At 38.5% G+C, this 25289-nt stretch overlaps 1 protein-coding gene across 1 annotated transcript in view; it reads right to left on the bottom strand.

The window, feature by feature from the left end:
* The window catches only part of LMBRD1 (LMBR1 domain containing 1), a 119390-nt gene that overhangs the window by 60524 nt on the left and 33577 nt on the right, over positions 1-25289 (bottom strand). The window contains exons 5-7 of the mRNA XM_058554074.1: positions 24657-24724; positions 8145-8233; positions 5232-5305 (exon numbers count right to left, since the gene is read on the bottom strand). Coding sequence (XP_058410057.1) covers positions 5232-5305; positions 8145-8233; positions 24657-24724 — 231 coding nt within the window. The remainder of the gene's footprint in view (positions 1-5231; positions 5306-8144; positions 8234-24656; positions 24725-25289) is intronic.

Below are 25289 nucleotides of genomic sequence, written 5' to 3'. Positions count from 1 at the left end.
ATAAACATGTAGTAGGCAGAAGTCATGACGAGTTGTCATTATCTGCACATTCACAAATCTGATCACAGCTGGTCACATTATAGTTGCTTCTTCTGTTGAATTACATGCATTCTTGGTACAACTACTGAATTTAATTGCCACTTAAAATGTCTTATAAGATAGTACTATGATTTGACATTGAAACAAAAAGTTAATGTGAAAGGAGAAAGAGAACAAAGCAGCAAACAGTGCAGCAAACACCCACTGGAACAACGAGCGTAACTCTACATTTTCTTGTGAAGCAACAGGAGATGCTTTCTGAGCTTCAGAAAGGAAAACAGCCACAGTGGAAGCCATTGTGCATTTTGTTACTTAGGTAAATCAAAAGCATTGCCTTTCACATGGCAAGACAAGAAACAAAAACAAAACAACTAGAACTTAAATTTTTAGCAGCTTCAAAGAAAATCCCAGGGACCAGAGTGGAGCGCTCAAGAGAGCCGTATCATCAGTTCTCCTGACAGCACGAAAGAAAACCTGGACGCGACCAACCAGTTCCAAAGTGATTCAGAAGACTCACACTCCAAATGCGAAGTTTGGGAAGACCTTTCCAGTTTATTTCACTTATATTTTCCTTGTTTTGTGGGCAAAGAGTGATATGATTTTTTTTAAGTATTTATGTAAGTCTAAAAAATTTCTCTCACTGAATATAAAACCAAAATTATAAATGATAAGAAAGCATGGGCAGGGATCTTTCCTTACAGTGGTACATAAAATAAAGGTGCATCTTACAACCAGTGTCACAGACTCAATGGAACATATTATCACATGGAAGGCTGAGCAATTTGACTTTTAAAGGGGATCTCTGTCTTCAAAGATTATTGAGAACCACTGCTCTATTTCTATTTTTCAATTCTTAATTTATCACTTTAATTTTCTTTAATCCATTAGTTCATATTTTATACTAAATGCACACAGATTAGCATAACTATATAGAACATCCATAAGCATCCTGGAGGACACGTTCGGTTTCTCACTGACAAGGGTATATGATAGAGCTCAGCAGTCACAGCTTCTATAGGCACTTCTGTGGTCCATACGATACACATTCTGTACGAAAATATCATTATTCAACATTTCCCCACTTGATGGCACCAAAAAATTAAAATATCTACATCAATATTTGTGCCTAGGGGTTTTGTTTGTTTTGATTTAAAAAGCAGCAGATGCCCTTGCAGTTAAAGCTGAAAACAACAGGCAACTAATATGCTGTTTGACCTTCTTCACCTAAAATTGAGCGCCCAATTATTTGGCTATTCCTTAAGACGTGGTACAGTGGGTATAATCTTGGTAAAATTTAAAGAATTAGCTAGTTTCTAAACTAAACAATAATGCTTATCTAAGAAATTCACCTTCGACCGACACACACATTACAAAAACTTCTCTAGTCTCAATACTAACAGTTAGCGATTCTATAACAGACATGATTTTACCTTTAATAATTAATTCTTTGTCCTCAGGGTCAAAGTATTAAGTATTAACTTTCCACTTTGGATACTTTAATTAAAATTAAACCTCTCTTACTTCCCCTGAATACAGACTATACCCTCTTCCATGCTCCACCATGAAAAGACCAATTCTCAAGCTTTTCCATATTCAGTTACAAGAAAACTTTGCACCTGCAGGCAAACATGATAATCAGTACTATTAACTACCTATCTAAAATAAACAATTGATTTTCAACTAGTTTGTAATAAATTTTGAGTAGGTATTATTGGCCCATTTCCACAGATGGGGAAGCTAAGGTTCAGATACTGGACTTTACATAGAGACTCACACTCATGAGAGTGCTCAGCTATGCACACCATGCTGCCCCCTTAAACGGGGTCTCCTCTACCCTACCCTTCTTCCTTTCTCTATACACTAGGTAGTAAAAGTCGCCAGACTGAGGTTTGGTAGCAAAACATTCTCCCACTGAGTTTTGAGCATATCACGTAGTGCTATTTAAATGATGTTTATCTGTCCATCCGCACACCCCCAAGTAACCACCATCCAACTGTGAATGCCTCTTTGACTTACTTATCTTTTCATAATCCTCATTCTCCCTGATCATGAGACAACTGCTGTCAGCATCTGGTTTCCTTTAACTGCAAGAGGAAAGAGGTGGGAACTATAGTTCGAACCATACGAAATGAATACAATATCCAACAATTTGAGTTACTGCTGACTATTTATTGAGCGGCCAACAGATTCCAAGACTTGGTGAACTGTTTAATTAAATCCTCATAACCTTATTAAATGTTATCCCTACTCTTGAGATGAGTCAATTCAGATGATAAAGTAGCTCAAGGGCCAGTGGACAAGCGAGATCCACATTTAAGCCTCTCCACCAAGGATCATAATTTTATTGTTCATGCTACTTAAAGGAAATATATAACTCCTAGGCAGTTTGATCCTGGTATGCTGTTACACTGGACCCTCTCCCTTGGTCTTAGGCCTTAAGTGGCCCCTCCCTTCCTATTCAGCATCTCTTCCACGTCTTTCAGGTTCCCAGCCTCAGCCCCATCATAAGGTCCTCTGATTTGTTTAATCAACATCTTTCAGCCCAGCCCCCCGCATTCTAGAAAAGTAAAGTTATTCTTGAGATATCTTAACTAGGTCAGTATGATTATTGTATTTGGTTTAATTGATTGCTTAAATGATAATTTTCACAGTTTCAATTTGAATATAAAATATTACATTAGTTTGAAATATTTATCTTTACAATAATATTGTTCCTACAGGGAAGCTCTGTTTCAAAGAATTTTAATAATTTCACACATTTTTCTCACTCATCACCCCCACAGCTTATTCAATTCAGAGCCATCGGAGTAATACCATAAAAATGTTAGTCTGATCCTATTACTTTTCCATTTAAAACCTTCCAATGGCTTTTAATGTCAATCAGAATAAAATTCAAAATCCTAACCATGGTCTACAAGGCTCTACACAACATGGCCTCTGGCTTTCTCATCTAAACTTGGGTCATTCTTCTTGTCAACTGAGCACCCACCACCCTGGCTTTGCCACCTTTCTATTATCTGATCACAGCACAGATGTGCTTCATCAGGACTTCAGCACTCACTCTTCCTCATGGCTGGCTCTCTCACTTCACTCGGCTCTCTGTTCAAATGTCAGAGAAGCCACCTCTGACCTTTACATTACAATTAGCCTCCACGACTATCTCCCTTACACTGCCTTATTTTTCTTCATAGCATCTACTGCTTGACCTCGGGGAGACAATTCCCATGGGTCTCCCATTTCTGCACACCTTGCAGGCCAGACACTAACTGCCCTTTTTTCTATACCATCTTTTCAAGGATGTTTGTACAGCAAATAGCCTTGGAAGAAAAAGAGAGCATCTTCCTCTGGAGCAAAGAGCAGGCAGGTTTACTGTCCATTAGAAAAGATTCAGCCTCCCTAAACTCAACGTTCCTCTGGTATGTGCAAGTCTCATCCGGTGCTCCGCAAGTTGCCCCGTGAGAATGGGGACCCAGCAAATAACCACAGGAAAATGTTGATCCTATGGCTACTGCTATTGCTATAAGTAATATAAGTTCTTTGTCTTTGACCAGAAGTCTTGCACATTTGGCCGACAGCCATGAAACCACAGCAGGACGCAGCAGGGTAAAATCTCAGACCCTCCGGAGTTCCTGACACTGACCTCACACGCTGGCTTCCTCTTTTTCCATTTGTTTCTCCTGACCAATCTTTCATCTACTACTATATACTGATTTCCCTACAGCATTCAAAGCAATTTTACAAACAGTATCATCTGACCTTCAAAAATCCCTAAGAGGCATTTTTTATTCCTATTTAATGGGGAAGACATTGACCCAGTAAGGTTAAAAGACAAACCCAAGATCAGCATAACACATCAGTCACCGAATAGCAAATAGAGTCCAGGTCTAACCCCTAATTTGTTATTAACTTGTGATTGCTTCTTGAAAGACAAATAACTCACATGCTGTACATATATTCTATGAGATGGAAGAATAATTACTCACTGATATCAGATGGCAAATTCCTTGTCTAGTAATACACAAAAAAAAACAAAAATGGCAATGAATAATAAAACTGGGTACCCAAATAAGCACCTGACAGATATTAAAATGCATGTATTTTAGACTTCTTTTATTATACACTATGACACTTGAATGACTATGTATCAAAACTAGATTCTGCTATCACACTAATAGCCCATTTATTTTATGTCTACAGGAAGACATACTGGAACAATATCCAAAAATGTTTTCTTTATAACCAGTATTTTCCATCTTTGCAAGAATCAAGAATGTTCTAAACATAAACTCTACTAATTTGAAAAAGTTTTAGATAATTTAAAGCTTCCTGAACAACTCTCTTTCGGAAGGAAGGTAAGAAGCATTTATTACTGGTTTTTCCTCTATAATTTAGGCAAAAAACTCAAAGAGCAGTCTGTACACAAATTTGTCAGGCTATTATAATCCATACCTTACCATTCCCAGAAAGACTGAAAAAAAATCAAAGTCTCCAAGAGTATAAGATTGTATATATATACAATATGTATATATATACTAGAGAAATATCAAGTTATGTAAAATATCTGATTTTAAAAGCCCTGTAGGGACTGCCCAGTGGCATAGCAATTAAGTTCACATACTCCACTTCGGTGGCCCAGGGTCCGCCACTTCAGATCCTGGGTGCAGACCTACTCACCACTCATAAGCTGTGCTGAGGCAGCGTCCCACATGGAGCAATTAGAAGGATGTACAACTATGACATACAACTATCTACTGGGGCTTTGGGGAGAAAAAAGGAGGAAAATGGGCAACAGATGTTGGCTCAGAGCCAATCTTCCTCAAAAAAATAAAAGCGCTGTATCCCCAAGTAGGATAAATCTACTGAATCTGTAACAGATATTGATCTAGGGCTCAGAGTTCTAACATGCTTATGAATTACTGAATCTACTACTGCACAGGATGTCACTACCTTCAAGGTTCACAAGTTATAAAATTTCCTTTTGAATATTAAATTTCACAAATACATATAAAATGATTGTGACTAAGTAGTTAAAAATTTATCCTCCTAAGTAAAGAAAACTAGGAAAAATTAACAAAAAAGCACTAACATAATCAAGAGGATAATAGAATTAAATTGAATACATGACTAAGGTAAAAAAAATTGCTTCATAAAGTGATTCTTTAATTTAACTCAATTGTCTCCATTATACTCACTGTATAAGTTATAGCTGCCAACATTCCGATCAAGGTCAGAGAACTAATGGAAAATGACAAGGCAGCTAAACCGTCTGCAAAGGAAGAAAAACATTGTTAAAAAAGTACATTTATACTACTCAAATGTTTATATTCAACAAATGAACATAAAAATTGTGTTCCTACTATATTCTGAAGGAATAAACCCAATATGTATGTACTACCTCGTCCTTCAAGTGCTAACTCCAAGTGGAGAAGGACTCTTGTAAAGGGCTCTTCACAAACCGATTTGTAAAAGATCTTTCAGACTAAGATTTTCTTCCCTTTACCTCTTAAAATTAAAGAGGAAAATTACTGCCTAATTATTGAACATAAAAAGAAATGAGCAAAATATTAGATGCTCAAAAAGTGGCAAAAATATTTCGTAGCCTTTCTCAAAACTAAACTTTCTCTACAACTAAAATCTTAAAGCGTTTATTTCACTCTTTAACTTGAAAGGCGCTAACTTGCCCAAGTGGCAGGGAAAAGAAAGCAAACAACAGAGAACAGATTTAAACATAACACCAAAACAGGGATACTACGTTAACCAGTTAGATTTAGGTGATTATTTAAAGGAAGGCCAGTGAGTGAGGGGCAGGGGGGACACTTGGAAATAAATATACCAGATCACACAATGAAATACAATGCCAGTTTGAATATGCCTACACGGGAGTAACACTAATTTTTCTAGTTTTAATACAGGTTCTATTGGACTTGTATTGATCTAGTTTAAATGCAGGTCCTGTAGAACAAAAGACAATTTTTGATTAATTTAATGTATCAATATTAATCTTTTCATAAATAAAAAATAAAATTAGAATGACCTCTCGTCTTAAACCCACCTCACAGTTTTATATATAAAACACTTGAAGAGAGCACATTATTAACAAATTCACACATGATGGAAGGCAAATTTTTAAGCCTTACTTTTTAAAACTATAATACTGTATTTTATCAAATCAAAGACACTGATGCTGTTACTTTCTTGATTACTAGAAGTATCAACAGAAGGTGTTCATACCAACTAGGAGAGGCCTGGCATTTGGCTGATTGCAATTTCAAGGTACTATCACATGTAAAATACATCCCAAAATCAGAGATATAAAAATATGAAAAAGGGTGCCGGCCCCGTGGCACAGCGGTTAAGCGTGTGTGCTCCACTGCTGGTGGCCTGGGTTCGGATCCTGGGCACACACCGATGCACCGCTTGTCAGGCCATGCTGTGGCGGCGTCCCACATAAAGTGGAGGAAGATGGGCACGGATGTTAGCTCAGGGCCAGTCTTCCTCGGCAAAAAGAGGAGGACTGGCATCGATGTTAGAGCTCAGGGCTGACCTTCCTCACAAAAAAAAAAAAAAAATTTGAAAAAACATGCATCATAGAACTAAAAAAATGGAGTATTATGCTAACGTATTTGGCCAATCAAAAAACTTAGTATTACAGGGCTGGCCCAGTGGCATAGCTAGCAGGTAAGTTCAGCCAGCTCCAGCTCGGCAGCCCGGGTTTACGAGTTTGGATCCCAGGTACGGACCTATACCACTCATCAAGCCATGATGTGGTCGTGACCCACATACAAAAGAGAGGAAAGAATGGCATAGATGTTAGCTCAGGGCAAATCTTCCTCACCAAAAGAAAAAAAAGTTAATATTACTAACTGTGATAATCAAAATGTACTGTAGGATACAGTGTTTGAGATTTGAAGGTTAAAAAAAAATGTTAGGACTAAAGAGAATGAGATTATAGAAACCAGAATAACGCTACCTATATAATCACTGATTCAAGTTACACTAATACTCAAAGACTAGCATAACTTATAGAATAATGGTTAGGGCAGAAGAGTAGTTACTCAAGAGACCTGAAGGAGTTAACTGCAAGAAAAGAAGCAATTTATTTCTCAGCAATAGGATCAGGTGCATAAATCCTGACAATTCAGTACTAGTAGATGCCAAGCCTGCCATCTTTATTCTTGCTGGTATCAGCAAGATATTAATGGACCACAATTTACGAGATGAAATCTTAAGTGGAAAGCAAGAAAATTAAGAGTTGTACAGCAAAGACTCCAAGACTTAATTGAATCATCATTTAATACTGTATCTGGGCAAAGAGAAAGAAGTGCTGATCAAAGAATGTACAGCACCGATTAAAAAGAATAAATACAAAAGCAATAAAAATTTTCAGCATAATATTTATAAAGTAAGTATTCTAGATTTCTTTAAAAATAAAGTCACTATGTTCAAATGCACATGAAATTCTGAGTAATAAGCTACACCTTCTCATTTGATATCAGTTTCTAATGCCAACTGTATTTTTCAATGGGAAGCAGCTTTCCTAATATAACCTCCTAAACCCGCCTATTTTTTCTTCCCTCTAAAAACTGAGGCCATGTTGATGAAGCTAAGGAAAACTTCTACAAAGGCAATTCCAAAATGTTTTGGTAAGGTAAATTTATAAGATTTTCATTCACTGAAACCTCTCTAATTTATATTCTACATGAAAGATTACTTAATTATGATCAAACAGCAATACAGGGTTCTCTTACTTAAAAATTAAAAATAAAATCCAATATATCTGGCACATTTCTTTAACATATTATTCTATATTATCCTAAGTGAATTAAAGACCACAGAGAAATTATAAAACCTTTGTGGCTAAAGTACTTTGAAGATCATATTTCTTTTCAACATAGTAATGTTATGAAGAAGTCAGGAGACCACCTACCTAATAGCTACATGGCTAGAACACAAAGCTCCTAAATTGTCTAGCACACTTTTAACCATAAGTTAAAAGAATTGTACAGTTAAATTCTTAACAATGTAAAAAGAGACTACTTCCCAAAGAAGTCCTAAGGGTCATGAAATATGAATTATTATGGATGGTTTTTTAAAAAAATACTTACGACTACTTCCAAGTTCTTCAAACAGGAACTTCACTTTTTCCCACTCTGTAGAATTTTTTTTATTGGGAACATTCAATGGAACAAAAGCACTACAAAGGAGAAAATAACTCTGTTTATATGGTTTTAAAGATAAAAGGCTGAATAAGAGGAAATGGTCTGAAACTCAATTTTTAGTAATTCTTTTAAACAAAGATCAACTTCCCCACCAAAGAATTAACAAATCAAATCTGCACCATGTGCAGAGGGGTGTGAGAAGTTTCTTACCTATGTGTTTACTATATCGAACTTTGTTTTATTAGTTTTACTACTGCATTCAATATAATTAGTTTCATTAGTAATCCTATGTATTTTATTTTTTGCATTTAAAAATATTTTGAGAAGGAACCATAGGCTAAAGAGGGTTAAAAAGGTCCATGGCACAAAAATGGTTAAGAATCTCTGTGCTAAACCAGGAGAACAGAATATAAATAATATGTAATGATTTCAATATATTTATACACACACAAAAAAAGAAAAAGGAAGTATTCCAGAATAAAGAGTAAATATCCGACTGTGGGATTAGGGGTGATTTTTACTTTCTTTTTAGTATTTTTCTACATCTTTCAAGATTCTACCAAATACACATAAGGAAAGTAGATTTTATTTATTTTTCAATCCGCAGCTGAAGGGGTAGCATGGAAATAACAGAGAGAGCTAGCTTCCTAGGACTTGCTCTAGGAACTTAGACTGGGAGGGAGGGAGGAAAAAGGTAGACAGTCACTTTGTTATCTAGCTCAGAAACAAGAAGACAATCAAGAGACTCAGGTCACAGGCTGGGGACCCCTTCGAATGTAATGTGGAGGCTCCAACAGGAGTATAAGAAGTTAACTCGAATGCTTTCTCCTTTCCAACCTAATTTTAAGTGTAAGCAAAGCAGTAAGACCCACCCTCTTTTGTAAAGAGGAAATACTTAATGAGTTCAACGATATATTAAGGTACCTGCTCTGATAATGGATGCATGTAAAACAAAGTAATTGTTCTAATTTTTCTTTTATTTTAAAAACCTTTACTCCTTGGTACTACTGATACTTTTTATTCTTATAAAAAGATGACTGATCAGAGCCTGTCAGGAGGTTTTTAAATTTCTAACTATTTTCAGTGACATCAGTTCACCATGTTCTTCTTAACCTTAGAGACACTCCTCACCGCTTTTAGAGAGAAAAGTGATTAGTCACAGAGACAGAGCAACAAATGTAAAAGGTTCACTTGTTGTTGCCCCGGCTGTAAAATCAAAAACAATTAAATAAAAGCTATAAGATGGAATCAAAAATTAAAAAATAACTCTTGCATACTATACTTCTATAATGACATTAACTTATTAGCATTTGAACAAAAATATAAACCAAACAAGAAAAAACTACCTATATAATATCCCTCTATTTTACTTGAACAGAGTTTTTTTCTAGGTATAAATAGTTATATTTTGAAAAGTATATTTTGAACTTGTTGGGAATAACCAATTCTGTGAGTATGGGGAAAACTTATACAAAATATCACCTATAGGACTACTAAAATGGAAACATGTATTACAAATATCTAAAAACAGCATCCATGGGGCCGGCCCAGTCGTGTAGCGGTTAAGTACTCGCACTGTGCTTCAGCGGCCCAGGGTTCGAAGGTTCGGATCCCGGGGGCGCACCAACGCATCGCTTGTCAAGCCATGCTGTGGCGGCGTCCCATATAAAGTAGAGGAAGATGGGCACAGATGTTAGCCCAGGGCCAATCTTCCTCAGTAAAAGAGGAGGAGGACTGGCATCGGATGTTAGCTTAGGGCTAATCTTCCTGACAAAAAAAATATATATATAAATTAAAAAAAATAAAAATAGCATTCATAGCTAGAACATTCAGTACCTATGTCACCTTTAGGTAATCAAAGGTTCTGTCCAGTGTAGAAGAAAATTAATTAGCTCTTGCTCTTGATGACATTTTCATGTTCAAACTCCTGAGCAGGGCTCTTCAGCAGTTCAGATATTTAACAAAGAATCACACCAGAGGAAACGTTATATGACCAAAAAGAATTTTTTAAAGAAAGGTTAAATGGCCCAAACTACTGTCAGAATGACTTCGGAATAACACTGACTTTGAAGAGACCCAGCGGAGTCAACGTGTTAGCACCTGACTGTTATCTTAGGCAGGAGCTAGAGGGGCAACAAGAGCACAGACCCAGAGCAGCTTCCTCAGCCACCCTGCCACCAGGATCGTATCAGCTAAGGAACAGACATAAGACACGTTCACATACACTCTCCACAGAATTCAAAAGAGTGACAACTAAATACGTCTAGATCCTGAGCAATACTGTTCAAAACACTGAACAACCAGTGAGGCACAGGCACTAACCACTCAGCACAGACGCTGGCCTTTCTTCTGGAAGACCCTGCTGAACCAGGCTGTACCCTCTCAACGGGCCTGCAGGCCAGGGGGCAGAGAGGCGTGGGCGGCACGGCTGTAAGAAGACTCCGCAAGGCAGAGCAGCAGCTGTCTGATATGGAAGCACTTCAGCCTTCTAACAACCAGAAGGAGCAAACCAATGTTCCCTGCCCCGGTATCAGCCCTGCAGACGAAGCTCTAGAAAGAGAAGGGATACCTCCTGACAGATGCAAAGGAAACTGAAGTCAGGTGAGAGTGGAACACAGATACCTCAGTTCTGATGAGGAGGCAGCAGCTAATCAGATTATCAAACATTCACTAAATGGTGATGATACTAAAGTAACCAAGAGTAAGAGTATAATGAGATTCGGGTAGTAGAAAGGTACAGATGTTTTCTTAATCTCAGTTCCTCTCAAAAAAATGAATACAGAGAATCTCAGCTTTCAAAGACATACAATACTAAGTAAGATCATAAATTTCCCTTATACTCTTGAAAATAATAAAACTGAAAAACTGCTTTGTAAAAAAATTTTACACCCAGTCTGATTCACTGAATTACCTTAACACAGATTCTCTCTTCAGGAAGAGACAAAGGAAAGGCTAACAAATTTCAGTAGATATGAAATTGAAATGGTGAATTCGGCAGGATTAAAAATAAGATTTTCCAACACGCAATCACCAAGTCATCTTTATCTTCCAAACAGCTTATCTCTTTCTCCCTCTCTGCTCTCTTTGTCACTACTCTGGTTCAGGCCCTCATCCCTTACCTGAACTAGTACAGTGGTTCCCTAACTGGTCTTCCTGGTTACCATTTACAATGCACTTCTCCAACCCAACTCCCAAATGCCTCTTTCAATGCAGCCTTCCCAGCTCTGTAACTCTTAAAACAAATTCACACATATTTACCTTCATGTGTTCACACACACAAATATATACACATCTTCACTGTCTTTCAATTACTCAGCAGGATAAAACTCAAAATTACTTAAACATTATACCTAAGACCCAGAATCTACTTTCCTGGCTCACGTCATGGCCTGTCACTCACCCACACAAACACTTGAAACATGGCATCATACTTTTTTCTTATACCAAGGCGGCGAGGGTTTAAATTCACATCATACTTCTTATGTCATTCTTCACATATTCCATGCTAATTTCAGCCTCTCAGTTACCATACGTTATGGACTCAATTGTGTCCCCCCTCAAAATTCATATGTTGATGCCCTAAGCCCCAATGTGATGGTATTTGGGTATAGGGCCTTAGGGGAGGTAATTAAGGTTAAATGAAGCCCTAGGGTGAGGCCCTAATCTGATGGGATTGGCGTCCTTATAGGAAGAGGAAGAGACACCAGAGATCACTCGCTCTCTCTCCCTGCTAGCACAGAGAAAATGCCCTGTGAGGACACAGGGAGAAGGCGGCCAGCTACAAGCCAAGAAGAGAGCCCTCACCAGAAACCAAACTTACTGACACCTTGATCATGGACTTCTAGCCTCCAAAACTATGAGAAAATAAGTATCCACGGCTTAAGCTACCCAGGCTGTGGTATTTTGTTATGGCAGCCCAAGTAGAATCATACAGATTTGGTACCACAAAGTGGGTTGCTACTGTAACAAATACCTAAAAATATGGATGAGGCTTTAGAATTCAGTGATGAGCAGAGGCCAGAAGACTTCTGAGGTGCATGCCATAAAGCCCAGATTGCTTTGAAGGAACTATTGATAAAAATATGGATGTTAAAGGCAATTCTCGTAAGGGCTCAGAAAGAAAAGAGGAGAGTTACAAAGAAAGCCTCTGTCATCTGAGAGAATACATATACCATCATTAATAGAATATTGGTAGAAATATGGACACTAAAGGTCAATCTGGTGAGATCTCAGATGGAACTGAGGAACACGTTATCGGAAGTGGGAAGAAAGGAGATTCTTATTATAAAGCGACAAAGAACTTGGCTGAACTGTTTTGCAGTGTTTTGTGGAAAGCAGAACTTCAAGAGATGAAATTGGATATTTAGCCGCGGAGAATCCTAAGCAAAGTGTTGAAGAAGCAGGTTGGTTTCTCCTTACTGTTTATAAGTAAAATATGAGAGAAGAGAGATAAGTTGAAAGAATTGTTAAGCAAAATGGAACCAGTTCATTCATATTGCAAAGAATGAGAAAGCATGTTCTAAGAGTGTGGCTGAACAACCATTTGATAAGATTAGTAAGGGCGGAAACCACGGATTTCATCAGCTATCTCAGCAGAAGTGAGGAGTAGATATGAGATGGTACTAGAAGAGACACTGCCAATTTGAACTAAAACTAACAGAGGTGGGACAAAATAAAGGAAGACCATGATATATCTGGGATTCTACCGGATGGGAAGATAGAGTTACTTAGCTGAGAACATGCTTTACTCTTCAAGAAAAAGTAAGCATGGCCTCAAAGGCAATTCAGTTATCATCAGGGCTGCCACTCTCACCACAGGCGCAGGGGGCAGGGCTGCTTGCTTGCTCCTTAATTTCAGAGGATGGGGTCCTCTCCTCAGTTTTAGCTGCCTGGCAGTTGCTGCAAGGAGCAGAGGGGGCAGGACCTACACCCAGAACCAAGGGGGCAGGGGTGGGGTCATTGCCTAAGGCCATGATGGTGACCCTATTACCTACCTCTGGGCAGGCCTGAAGGGCAGAGCACCCAACCAAAGATGATTATTCTCCAGCCTTAAGATCTAATGAAATTTGCCTTGCTAGGCTTTGGACTTGCTTGAGACCCATCATCCCTTTTTTATCCCCAATTTCTCCCTTCTAGAATGGAAATGCCTATCCTCTGCCTGTCCCAACATTGTATCTTGGAAGCGCATAACTTGTCTGGCTTCACAGGTTCACTGCTGGAGAGGAATTCTGACTCAGGACCAACCATACTCAAGTCTCACCCATACCTGATCTAGACGATATTTAGATGAGACTTTGGACTCAGAACTGATGCTGGATTAAGACTTTCAGGGCTGTTGGGATGGGATGAATGTGACTTTGCATGTGACAAATCAATTTTGGGGAGCCAGAGAACAGAATGCTATGGTCTGTATTTGTCCCCACAAAATTCATATGTTGAAGCTCTAAACCACAATGTGATGGTATTTGGATACAGGACCTATAGGGAGGTAATTAAGGTTAAATGAGGTCATAAGGGTGGGACGCTAGTCTGATGGAATGTCCTTATAAGAAGAGGAAGAGACACCAGAGAGCACTCTCTCTCCACCGAGAGCACAGAGGAAAGATCACGTGAGGACACAGTGAGAAGGCGGCTGTCTGTGAGCCAGGAAGAGAGCTCTTACCAGAAACCCAACTTGCCAGCACCTTGATCATGCCTCTAGAACTGTGAGAAAATAAATGTCTGTTGTTTATGGCAGTCTGAGCAGACTAATACACTATACATGCTATTCATCTTTTCTCTTTATCTAGTCTGCTAACCAATTTCCATCCCTTCAAATTTCAATTCAAATATTACTTCCCCTTAGGTCTTCCCTGATTCTGCAAGGCTGAATTCCTACTGCAAGAGTAGGAACTTGCTATTTGACCATCCACACCTGACATCTACCTCTTACTAAAGCACTTAAACACTATAACTCAAGGGATTTGTTTGCATCTCTCCCCTTTGTGAACCTGGAAGAAGGAGGCCATGACCCTTCATCTTTATCCCCAAGACCTCGCACACAACCCAACACACAAGTACTTCAAATATGTTAGCTGCATGAATTAGTTAAACTTAGACCACATTTTTGCCATAAAATTATCTACTATTTTACCAGAAAAAAAATATATCACTTAACAAAGACTAAGAGTACGCTCTTCAAGAGAATTTTAGGAAATTCAGTCAATCACTTAATCTGAATGCATACCTCATTCAAATTTTTACATATGGTAATGAGAAGAACACTATCCTGGATAACCAAAACACTACTCGGCTTTTATTGACAAAGTGTAGGCTTGTGAAGTACAGGAGTCTGTACTCTCCCCTATATTAGTACCCTCAGCTGCAGACTGCACCTCAAATATCTATGAGACAAGAGAGGCTAATCGGAGAGGAACTCTGTCATTTGCAAACCAAACCTACGGACCTACCTGCACCTCTTTTCATTTTTATTCCTCTAACAACAATGGAGGAAATATCCTTCAAATTTAATCAAAGCCTTCCACCTCTGCGGACACTTCTCACCTCTTATCCACCTGATAGGCAACATGATCAATTCCACTTCTAAAGGATCCCAGTACTGAGAAAGGCGGGAGGAGGCACAAGGAGTAACGTTTAGCAATCATTTGGCTTATCTCTCACATTTTACAAAGGATAAACTCATTTTCTCATTGGAGCTAGATATTTCCACTGGAAGAGCAGAGATGAAAATTTGAGTTTTGTTATGGTTGATCTAGCGGCTTACTCAGTATCTCTTCCTGAATGCCTAGAAAACTTACCATGAACCAAACGGAGCTTCTGATATTCCCCCACCAAACCTGCTCCTCTTCAGATTTTCCTGTCTAGGTAGATGACAACTTCACCCTTCCTGTGTAGTAAGGAATTTAGGCCATGGTTCTGGGAGGTAATCTGTGTCATACCTGACAGGGGTACCTTTGTTTAAGCCAGGGGTCTGCCATACCAGATCTTAAGAGGTGAGCCAGGAAGACCAACCATGTGACTTGGGGTGGGGGCTTTGGGTCCCGTGGCATCAGCTGACCTGGAGGCTGAGATAACCACAAGGGCCATCAATCAATCAGACACACATACATAATAGAGTCCGAACAAAAACTCGGAGCACTAAGGCTCGTCTGAGCCTCCCTGGTTGGCAACTCTGCGCATAGTGCCAGAACTCGATACCACAAGGGTAACATGTCCTGAGGACAACAGAAGCTTCGTATCCGGAATCCTCCCAGACTCTGGCCTCTCCATCTCTTCTTCTGGTTGATTTTAACCTGTATTCTTTACCTAATAAATGGTAACCATGAATATCACTGCTTTCAGTGAGTTCTGTGAGACCTCCTGGAGAATTATCAAACCTGAGGGTGGTTTTAGGAACCCAAAGTTGCAGCTAGTGTCAAAAGTGAGAGAGTGTTGGAGTGACGTCAGCATCATGGCGGAGTGAGCTTTCCCGTGAATTCTTCCCCCACAAGATACAATAAAAGCAACAGCCACAGACCAACAACGGAATCCCAGACAGTGAAAAGCTAGAGCAGAGGGATCCACACTGCCGCACATCTGAGAGCGGAAGGTGCTGGGCCCCCAGAGGAAGTGGGGAGAGGTAAGGAGAACTCCGCTCCCTCCCCATCAGATCAGCGATCCAGTCCGTGCGGCTCCCAGAGAGGGGGGAGGGGCGGCCCTCGGCGGGAAACTGTAGCTCTTCGGGCTCTCTCAGCCAGTGGGAAACTCCCGCACAGAGGGCTCAGAGGAGCCACAGGGCTACCATCAACATCTGAGCAACCCAGAGAGCGGATAAAGAGGGGCAAATGAGAAGCCTCCCACGTCAGGGACCCAGAGGGCAAAAGAGAGAGCTCCCCCCTCCCCGCAACCCGGAGTCTGCAGCTCGACCAGATCTAGCGATCCGAGGCAGACCTGAACAAACTGGACTGGACCCGTGGATCGCAGTGGGGAAAAAAAACAAAACAAAACAAAACAAAACTGCGGATCGCAGCAGAAAAACTGGGGCAGAGCGCAGGGGGCTTAGACTACACAGCCCTTTACCACCAGACAGTGGCGGCAGGTGGAAATTGCAACCAGAGACTTCCAGGATGAGGAAAATCAAAACCAACACAGGAACCACAATGCAAAAATATATGAAATCACCAGACCAGAAACAAAATGACAAGCACCCAGAAATCAACCCCGAAGACACAGAAATCCATAAACTAAATGACAGAGATTTCAAAATAGCTATCATAAAAACACTCAACGAAATACGAGACAACACAGACAAACAATTAAATGAGATTAGGAGTTTCTTCACAAAAGAGATTGAAATCATAAAGAAAAACCTATCAGTGCTGATGGAGATGAAGAACACAATGGAGGAGATAAAGGAGAATCTGGAATCTTTAAAGAACAGAGCTGACAATATGGAGGAAAGAATTAGTACTTTAGAGGATAGGAATACAGATATACTCCAGATGGAAGAAGAGAGAGAACTAAGACAAAAAAGAAATGAAGAAAGACTCCGAGAAATATCGGACTCTATTAGAAAATGTAACATAAGAATTATAGGTATTCCTGAGGGAGAGGAGAGGGAAAGAGGAACAGAGAGCCTATTCAAGGAAATAATAGCTGAAAATTTCCCAAATCTGGGGAAGGAGCAGGAAATACCAGTAAGCGAAGCCAACAGGACGCCTATATATATTAACAGACAAAGGCCTTCACCACGACACCTAGTGGTAAGGCTAGCCAGGGTCAACGACAAAGAAACAATATTAAGGGCAGCTAGACAAAAACAAAAAATAACGTACAAAGGAACTCCCATCAGGCTCTCAGCGGATTTCTCAACAGAAACTTTTCAGGCTAGAAGAGACTGGAATGATATATTCAAAATACTAAAAGACAAAAACTTTCAGCCAAGAATACTCTATCCAGCAAAAATATCCTTCAAATATGATGGAGAAATAGTAACTCTCCCAGATAAACAAAAGCTAAGGGAGTTCATGGCCATGAGACCCCCACTACAAGAAATACTCAAGAAGGCCCTCAGGCCTGAAAACAAGAAGAGAAAGGGAACACAAAGCTTGGAGTAAGGAGAAAAGTAGGTAGACAAAATCAGAGAAATAGTAGATCTTTACCGGAATAGGTTAGCAACCACTTAAATACTAAACTCAAAGATCAAAGGAAGAAATTCACCAAAAATAAATTTAACCTCATCACTGTAAACACACAGCCACAACACAAGATAGAATAAGGTATAACAAGAGCAACTTAGAAGGGGAAGAGGAAAGTGACTGAATTGACTTAGTATAAGGAAACAGGAGGCTATCAGATAATGGACTATCTCATACAGAAGATTTTTTGCCCAAACCTCAAGGTAACCACTAAACAAATAATCAAATTAAAACCACATATGATAAACAAAGACAAAACTAGAAGAATCATAAGACAGAACAACCAAACTGAATTGGCAGTCCAAAACAAATGGGACAAGAAACAAAGGAAATGCAAAAGAACCAGAAAATAAGTGACAAAACAGCAACATTCAGCCCTCATATTTCAATAATTACCCTAAATGTAAATGGATTGAACTCTCCAATCAAAAGATACAGAGTGGCAGGATGGATTAAAAAGCAAGACCCAACAATATGCTGCCTTCAGGAAACACATCTTAGCACTAAAGACAAGCACAGGCTCAGAGTGAAAGGATGGAAGACAATACTCCAAGCTAATGGCAAACAAAAGAAAGCAGGTGTTGCCATACTCATATCAGACAAAGTAGACTTCAAGATAAAACAGGTTAAGAAAGACAAAGAAGGGAAATATATAATGATAAAAGGGACACTCCATCAAGAAGACATATCACTTATAAATATATATGCACCCAACATAGGAGCACCAATGTACATAAAACTATTAACAAACCTAAAAGGAGAAATCAACAACAACACAATAATAGTAGGGGATCTTAACACCCCACTTACAGCAATGGATAGATCATCCAGACAAAAAGTTAATAAAGAAATATTAGACTTAAATGAAAAACTGGACGAGATGGACCTAGTAGACATATACAGAGCACTCCACCCAAAAACAGCTGACTACACATTCTTCTCAAGCGCGCATGGAACATTCTCTAGGATAGACCATATGTTGGGAAACAAAGCAAGCCTCAATAAAGTTAAGAAGATTGAAATCATAACAAGCATCTTTTCAGACCATAAGGCTATGAAACTGGAAATGAACCAGGAAAAAAAAACTGGGAAAGTGACAAAAATGTGGAGATTAAACAACATGCTACTGAACAACCAATGGATCATTGATGAAATTGAAGGAGAAATCAAAAACTATCTGGAAACAAACGAAAATGATAACATGCCATATCAAACCATATGGGATGTAGCAAAAGCGGTCCTGAGAGGGAAACTCATAGCGATACAAGCCCACCTTAACAAACAAGAAAAAGCCCTAATAGGCAACCTTAAATTACACCTAACAGAACTAGAAAAAGAAGAACAAACAAAGCCCAAAGCCAGCAGAAGGAGAGAAATAATAAAAATCAGAGCAGAAATAAATGATATTGAGACCAAAAAAACAGTAGAAAGGATTAATGAAACAAAGAGTTGGTTCTTCGAGAAGATAAACAAAATAGACAAACCCTTAGCCAGGCTAACTAAGAAAAAAAGAGAAAAGGCTCAAGTAAATAAAATTAGAAATGAAAGAGGAGAAATTACAACGGATACCATGGAAATACAGAGGATTATAAGAGAATACTATGAGAAATTATATGCCAACAAATTGGACAATCTAGAAGAAATGGATAAATTCTTAGACTTATACAACCTCCCAAAATTGAACCAAGAAGAAATGGAGAATCTGAATAGACCAATCACAAGTAAAGAGATTGAAATAGTAATCAAAAACCTCCCAAAAAATAAAAGTCCAGGACCAGATGGCTTCTCCAGTGAATTTTACCAAACATTCAAAGAAGATTTAATACCCATCCTCCTCAAACTATTCCAAAAAATAGAGGAAGATGGAACACTTCCTAAATCATTCTATGAGGCCAACATCACCCTGATACCAAAACCAGACAAAGACAATACAAAGAAAGAAAATTACAGGCCAATATCGCTGATGAACATTGATGCAAAAATCCTCAACAAAATATTGGCAAACCGAATACAACAATATATTAAAAAGATCATACACCATGATCAAGTGGGATTTATACCAGAGACGCAGGGATGGTTCAACATCCGCAAATCAATCAACGTGATACATCACATCAACAAAACAAAGAATAAAAACCACATGATCATCTCAATAGACGCAGAGAAGGCATTTGACAAGATACAACATCCATTTATGATAAAAACTCTCAATAAAATGGGAATAGAAGGAAAGTACCTCAACATAATAAAGGCCATATATGACAAACCCACAGCTAACATCATACTCAACGGGGAAAGACTGAAAGCCATTCCTCTGAGAACAGGAACGAGGCAGGGCTGCCCACTCTCACCACTCCTGTTCAACATAGTACTGGAGGTTTTGGCCAGAGCAATTAGGCAAGAAAAAGGAATAAAAGGAATCCAAATAGGTAACGAAGAAGTGAAACTCTCACTATTTGCAGATGACATGATTGTATATATAGAAAACCCTAAAGAATCTGTTGGAAAACTGTTAGAAACAATCAACAACTACAGCAAAGTTGCAGGGTACAAAATCAATCTACAAAAATCAGTTGCATTTCTATATGCTAATAATGAACTAACAGAAAGAGAGCTCAAAAAGATAATACCATTTACAATTGCATCAAAAAGAATAAAATACCTAGGAATAAATCTTACCAAGGAGGTGAAGGACCTATACAATGAGAACTACAAGACATTATTGAGGGAAATCCACGATGACATAAAGAAATGGAAAGATATCCCATGCACGTGGATTGGAAGAATAAACATAGTTAAAATGTCTATATTACCTAAAGCAATCTACAGATTCAATGCAATCCCAATCAGAATCCCAATGACATTCTTCACAGAAATAGAAAAAAGAATACTAAAATTTATATGGGGCAACAAAAGACCCCGAATAGCTAAAGAAATCCTAAAGAAAAAGAACAAAGCAGGAGGCATCACAATTCCTGACTTCAAAACATACTACAAAGCAATAGTAATCAAAACAGCATGGTACTGGTACAAAAACAGACACACAGATCAATGGAACAGAATTGAAAGCCCAGAAATAAAACCACACATATACGGACAGCTAATTTTCGACAAAGGTGCTAAGAACATGCAATGGAGAAAGGAAAGTCTCTTCAATAAATGGTGTTGGGAAAACTGGACAGCCACATGCAAAAGAATGAAAGTGGACCATGTGATATCGCCATTCACAAAAATTAACTCAAAATGGATCAAAGACCTGAAGGTGAGACCTGAAACTATAAAACTCATAGAAGAAAATATAGGCAACACACTATTTGACATTGGGTTTAAAGGAATCTTTTCGGATGACATGCCTACCCAGACTAGGGAAACTAAAGAAAAAATAAACAAGTGGGACTTTATCAGACTAAAGAGCTTTTATAAGACAAATGAAACCAGAATCAAGATGAACAACCAACCAACCAGCTGGGAGAGAATATTTGCAAAACATACATCTGACAAGGGGTTGATCTCCATAATATATAAAGAACTCACACAATTGAACAACAAAAAAACAAACAACCCGATCAAAAAATGGGCAGAGGAAATGAACAGACACTTCTCCAAGGAAGATATACAGATGGCCAATAGGCACATGAAAAGACGCTCAACATCACTAATCATCAGGGAAATGCAAATCAAAACAACACTAAGATACCACCTCACGCCCATTAGAATGGCTATAATCACCAAGACAAAAAACAACAAATGTTGGAGAGGATGTGGAGAAACAGGAACCCTCATACACAGCTGGTGGGAATGCAAATTGGTGCAGCCTCTATGGAAAACGGTATGGAGATTCCTCAAAGAATTAAAAATAGAGATGCCCTATGATCCAGCCATCCCACTACTGGGAATCTATCCAACGCACCTGAAATCAACAATCCAAAGAGGCTTATGCACCCCTATGTTCATTGCAGCATTATTCACCATAGCCAAGAAGTGGAAGCAATCTAAGTGTCCCTCGACTGACGATTGGATTAAGAAAATGTGGTATATATATACAATGGAATACTACTCAGCCATAAAAAAAGACAAAATCGTCCCATTTGCAACAACATGGATGGGCCTGGAGCGTATTATGTTAAGTGAAATAAGCCAGAAAGAGAAAGACAAACACTGTATGATCTCACTCATATGTGGAATATAAACCAACACATGGACAGAGAAAACTGGACTGTGGTTACCCGGGAAGTGGGGGTGGGGGGTGGGCACAAGGGGTGAAGCGAGTCATATATGGGGTGATGGACAAACAAAAATGTACAACCCAAAATTTCACAATGTTAGAAACCATTAAAACATCAATAAAAAAAAAAAGAAACAAGTAAAATTAAAAAAAAAAAAAAAAAAAGTGAGAGAGTGTTCCTCAGACTGGCAGGTTGGCTAACTGCAGGGACATCTTCAATTCCTCTCTCTCTCATACCCCACATATCTGACTTATCCGGAAATCCTGCTGGCTCTCTCTCTAAAAGATAGGCAGAATCAAATCACTGCTGCCACCATCACGTCTCGCCCCGGTTACTGCAATAGCTCCTTAACAGATCTCGCGTTTCCACCCTTACCATCATAAAGCCAAATCTGAAAACACCATCCAGACATCCTTGTAAAATGTTAGATCATGTTGCTCCATGACAAAATCCCCTCAGACAGCTTCCCATCTGCCTCAGCACCAATGCCCAAGTCCTTACAAGGGCCTATGCTGCCCCACTAACCCCTGACCACATCTCCAGCTCCTCCGGCCTTCGTTCACTCCACTCTGGCCACACTCCTTTCCTCACTTTGTCTCGAACATGCCAGACAATTTGCTGCCTCAGGGCTTCTCACACGCTCTTTCCTCTGACTGGAATGCTCTTTCCCCACATCTATTCATGGCTCCCTCACTTCCTTCAAATGTCTTCCTACCTAACATCTTCTCAGCAGTGCCTGCCCTAAAAGGTCACGCCCCCAACACAACCTACTTTTTTGTGTATTTTCTTTCTCTGCCCCCTCCCCCTCCTGAAGGTAGGCTCCAAGAGGAGAATGAGTTGTCTTTTCTCTTAACTGATGTTTCACCAGCACCATGTACAGTATCTGGAACATAACAGCTACACAATAAATACTTGGAAAATAAGTGAATGTCATATTGTTCAAAATGGCTGGTCAAACTGTCACTTCCTGTTATCAGTGTATTTGAAGGCACTGCTTGCTTCACTTCTAATACACTGCTTCTAAATAAACAAATATCATCTAGAGGATCAGTTAAAGCTTATTAAAATTGTGCAAATGTAAACTCTCTAAACGAGGACTGCAGGTGACTTCCAATGAAAAGAACCAGTAAATTTTAGAATGAACTTCAGGATCCCTTTTGTCTAGGACAAACATCCTGACACTCTCTGGTTTTCCTGATGGTTCTCATCACGTTCTACAACAGGAGTCGGCAAGCTGCTGACTGCCTGTGTTTGTAAATAAAGCTTTACTGGGACTCAGTCTTGTCCTTTTGTTTACGTACTGTCTGTGACTACCTGAGAGCTACAGGAGGAGAGCTGAGTAGCTGCCACAGAAGCCATACGGACCTCTAACCTAGAATCCTATCCACCCTTTAAGAAAAGTTCGCTGATCTCTGTTCTAGATAACTCAGGTTTACAGAAAAGGGACCTCTACATTAACAAAACAAATTCTCATAACTAGATTTGGTTTTCTTTAAAAGGCCAAAAAAAAAAGACTTTAAAAAAATATATTCAATAGCTAACATAAATAGCAAAACCACTAAAAAATGCCCTTTCAACAATGACTCTTTTTCATGACACATCAAGGCAGGCAAACAGAATTGGAAATATGCTTTGACTACAGAATATACACAACCTAAGAATTCCTAGAACTACAAAAAGTTACTGACCAATTTTATTCCCATCACAAATTATATTCAATAAATGAAATTTCTGAGACCAAATTATAAACAGAAACTTTAAAAAACTTACTAGCACTCCACATAACATAAAAAACATAAAAACATAACATAGAAAACAAAAGAATCAAGGCATATTTTAACAAGGATAAATGTCTTCCGTTAAGAAGGACAAATGTTCTCCAAAGAGAAACATTTTAATGTATAAAAAAATGTGCAAAATTTTATTAATATTAGTATAAAAACTTAAGAAAGAAGAATTAAGGAATTCATTGACAAAGATTAATTCAAAGATATAAGGACTGATGTGTCAAATCTGAAAAGACGCACAGACCAAGGATTTTCAACTAAGTGTTGTTTATAAAAAAGGAAAAACTAAAAACATCGTAAACGTCCAAGCAGTTATCACTAGAAAACCAAATAAACTGTTATCTCCTAAGAAGGGAATGCAATACAGACTAAACTGATGGATCTACATTTACTATCCTAAAGAGATGCCCACAATATGTGAACAAGTAGATTCCCAAGAATTTGTGGGAGATCAAAATTGGCCACCTCAAAATATGTCTCTTTACCTTGATTATTTTCTCTGACGGACATTTGACCTACTCCACTAGATGCCTAAACAAATTTAACTCTGGGTATGGCTAGACTGGGAGGGTTCTTGCTAAGCCCATTCTTATCAAAGTTCTGTTTATCAAATATTTACACTTATAAGAGAAATCTCCATTTGTAAAGCTATCTCCCTCTCTGTACCAGGAAGAAGGGGGATGACTTTATCTCTAGAAACTCTTAAATCTGCATACTCTTGTTGACTGTGATTTCTGTTAATCTCCCATAGCTGTCTCCCCCCTCACCCCCAACATCCTCCTTTGTCTACCTGAATATGCTATTTAAGGTGAAAAACCTCCGCCATTTGTCAAGAAACTCAGTTTCCCTGGTTTCTCCCATGTATACATGTTATTAAACTTTGTTTGATTTTCTCCTGCTATTTGGTCTCATGTCAATTTAATTTGTAGCCCAGCCAGAAAGGACCCAGAGTGGGTAGAGGATAGCCGTCCTCCCCTTCAAATTATGTAAAATATAATCACATTTGTGTAAAATTACAACATTGAGGGTACATGTAGTGGGGAGGGGCACTCTGCATATATCTGAACACATGTCTAGACAGAGCAACACAGACAAAAAGGTTAACTGTGGTTATTGCTTAGTGGTGATATAGAGTGGTCTGTTCTTTTTTTTTTAGATTTTGTTCTTTCTTTCTTAAATTTTTCTGAATGAGTCTTTGTTGTTGTTGTTATTATTATTATTATTAAAATAATACTATTTCCATTGTCAGAGGGAAAAATCAAGACTTACCCGACTAAAAGAAGAAGTGCACAGATCACAGCAAACCCCACAGTATATTTGAGGGCCGTTTTAACTTGCTAGATGCCAAGGGAAAAAAAGGACACCATTCAGTAAGCCCTTTAAAATATAAAATACTCTTGCTACAGTGTAACAGTACTTTCATATCCAACGTACATTTATATTCAACTGTGTAAAGTTTCCCTGGCTGAAAAAAAAAACCTCTAAATTTAAAGAAAAATTGTATATGCCACATCTTTCGTATCTTTGCAAACTACACTAGATTTTAAAATCTTTTCAATGGTTAGACTTTGTGAAAAGCAGTACACCTAAAGCATAATTAATTCTCTAGTGGGCATCTTTAGTAAAATTATCAGAATATTTAATAAAATATTCCCCCAAACAGGGACCAATCAGAATCTACGATGTCCCTATCCCAATTCACCTAAACAGGTCATTACAATAACTGCAATAAACATTTAATACACATATATATGTGTATGCATATATGTATGTATACGTATTTATATACATAAAACATATACATTTATATAAAATATATAAACATTACATGGCATATAAAGCACACATATAAAAATATATAAAGCGTATATCATGCCAGGGCTGTTCTAAGAACTTCACGTG

This window comes from Diceros bicornis, chromosome 14, assembly GCF_020826845.1.
Source record: "Diceros bicornis minor isolate mBicDic1 chromosome 14, mDicBic1.mat.cur, whole genome shotgun sequence".
Taxonomy (NCBI): domain Eukaryota; kingdom Metazoa; phylum Chordata; class Mammalia; order Perissodactyla; family Rhinocerotidae; genus Diceros; species Diceros bicornis.
This window is presented reverse-complemented; position numbering and strand designations above follow the sequence as displayed.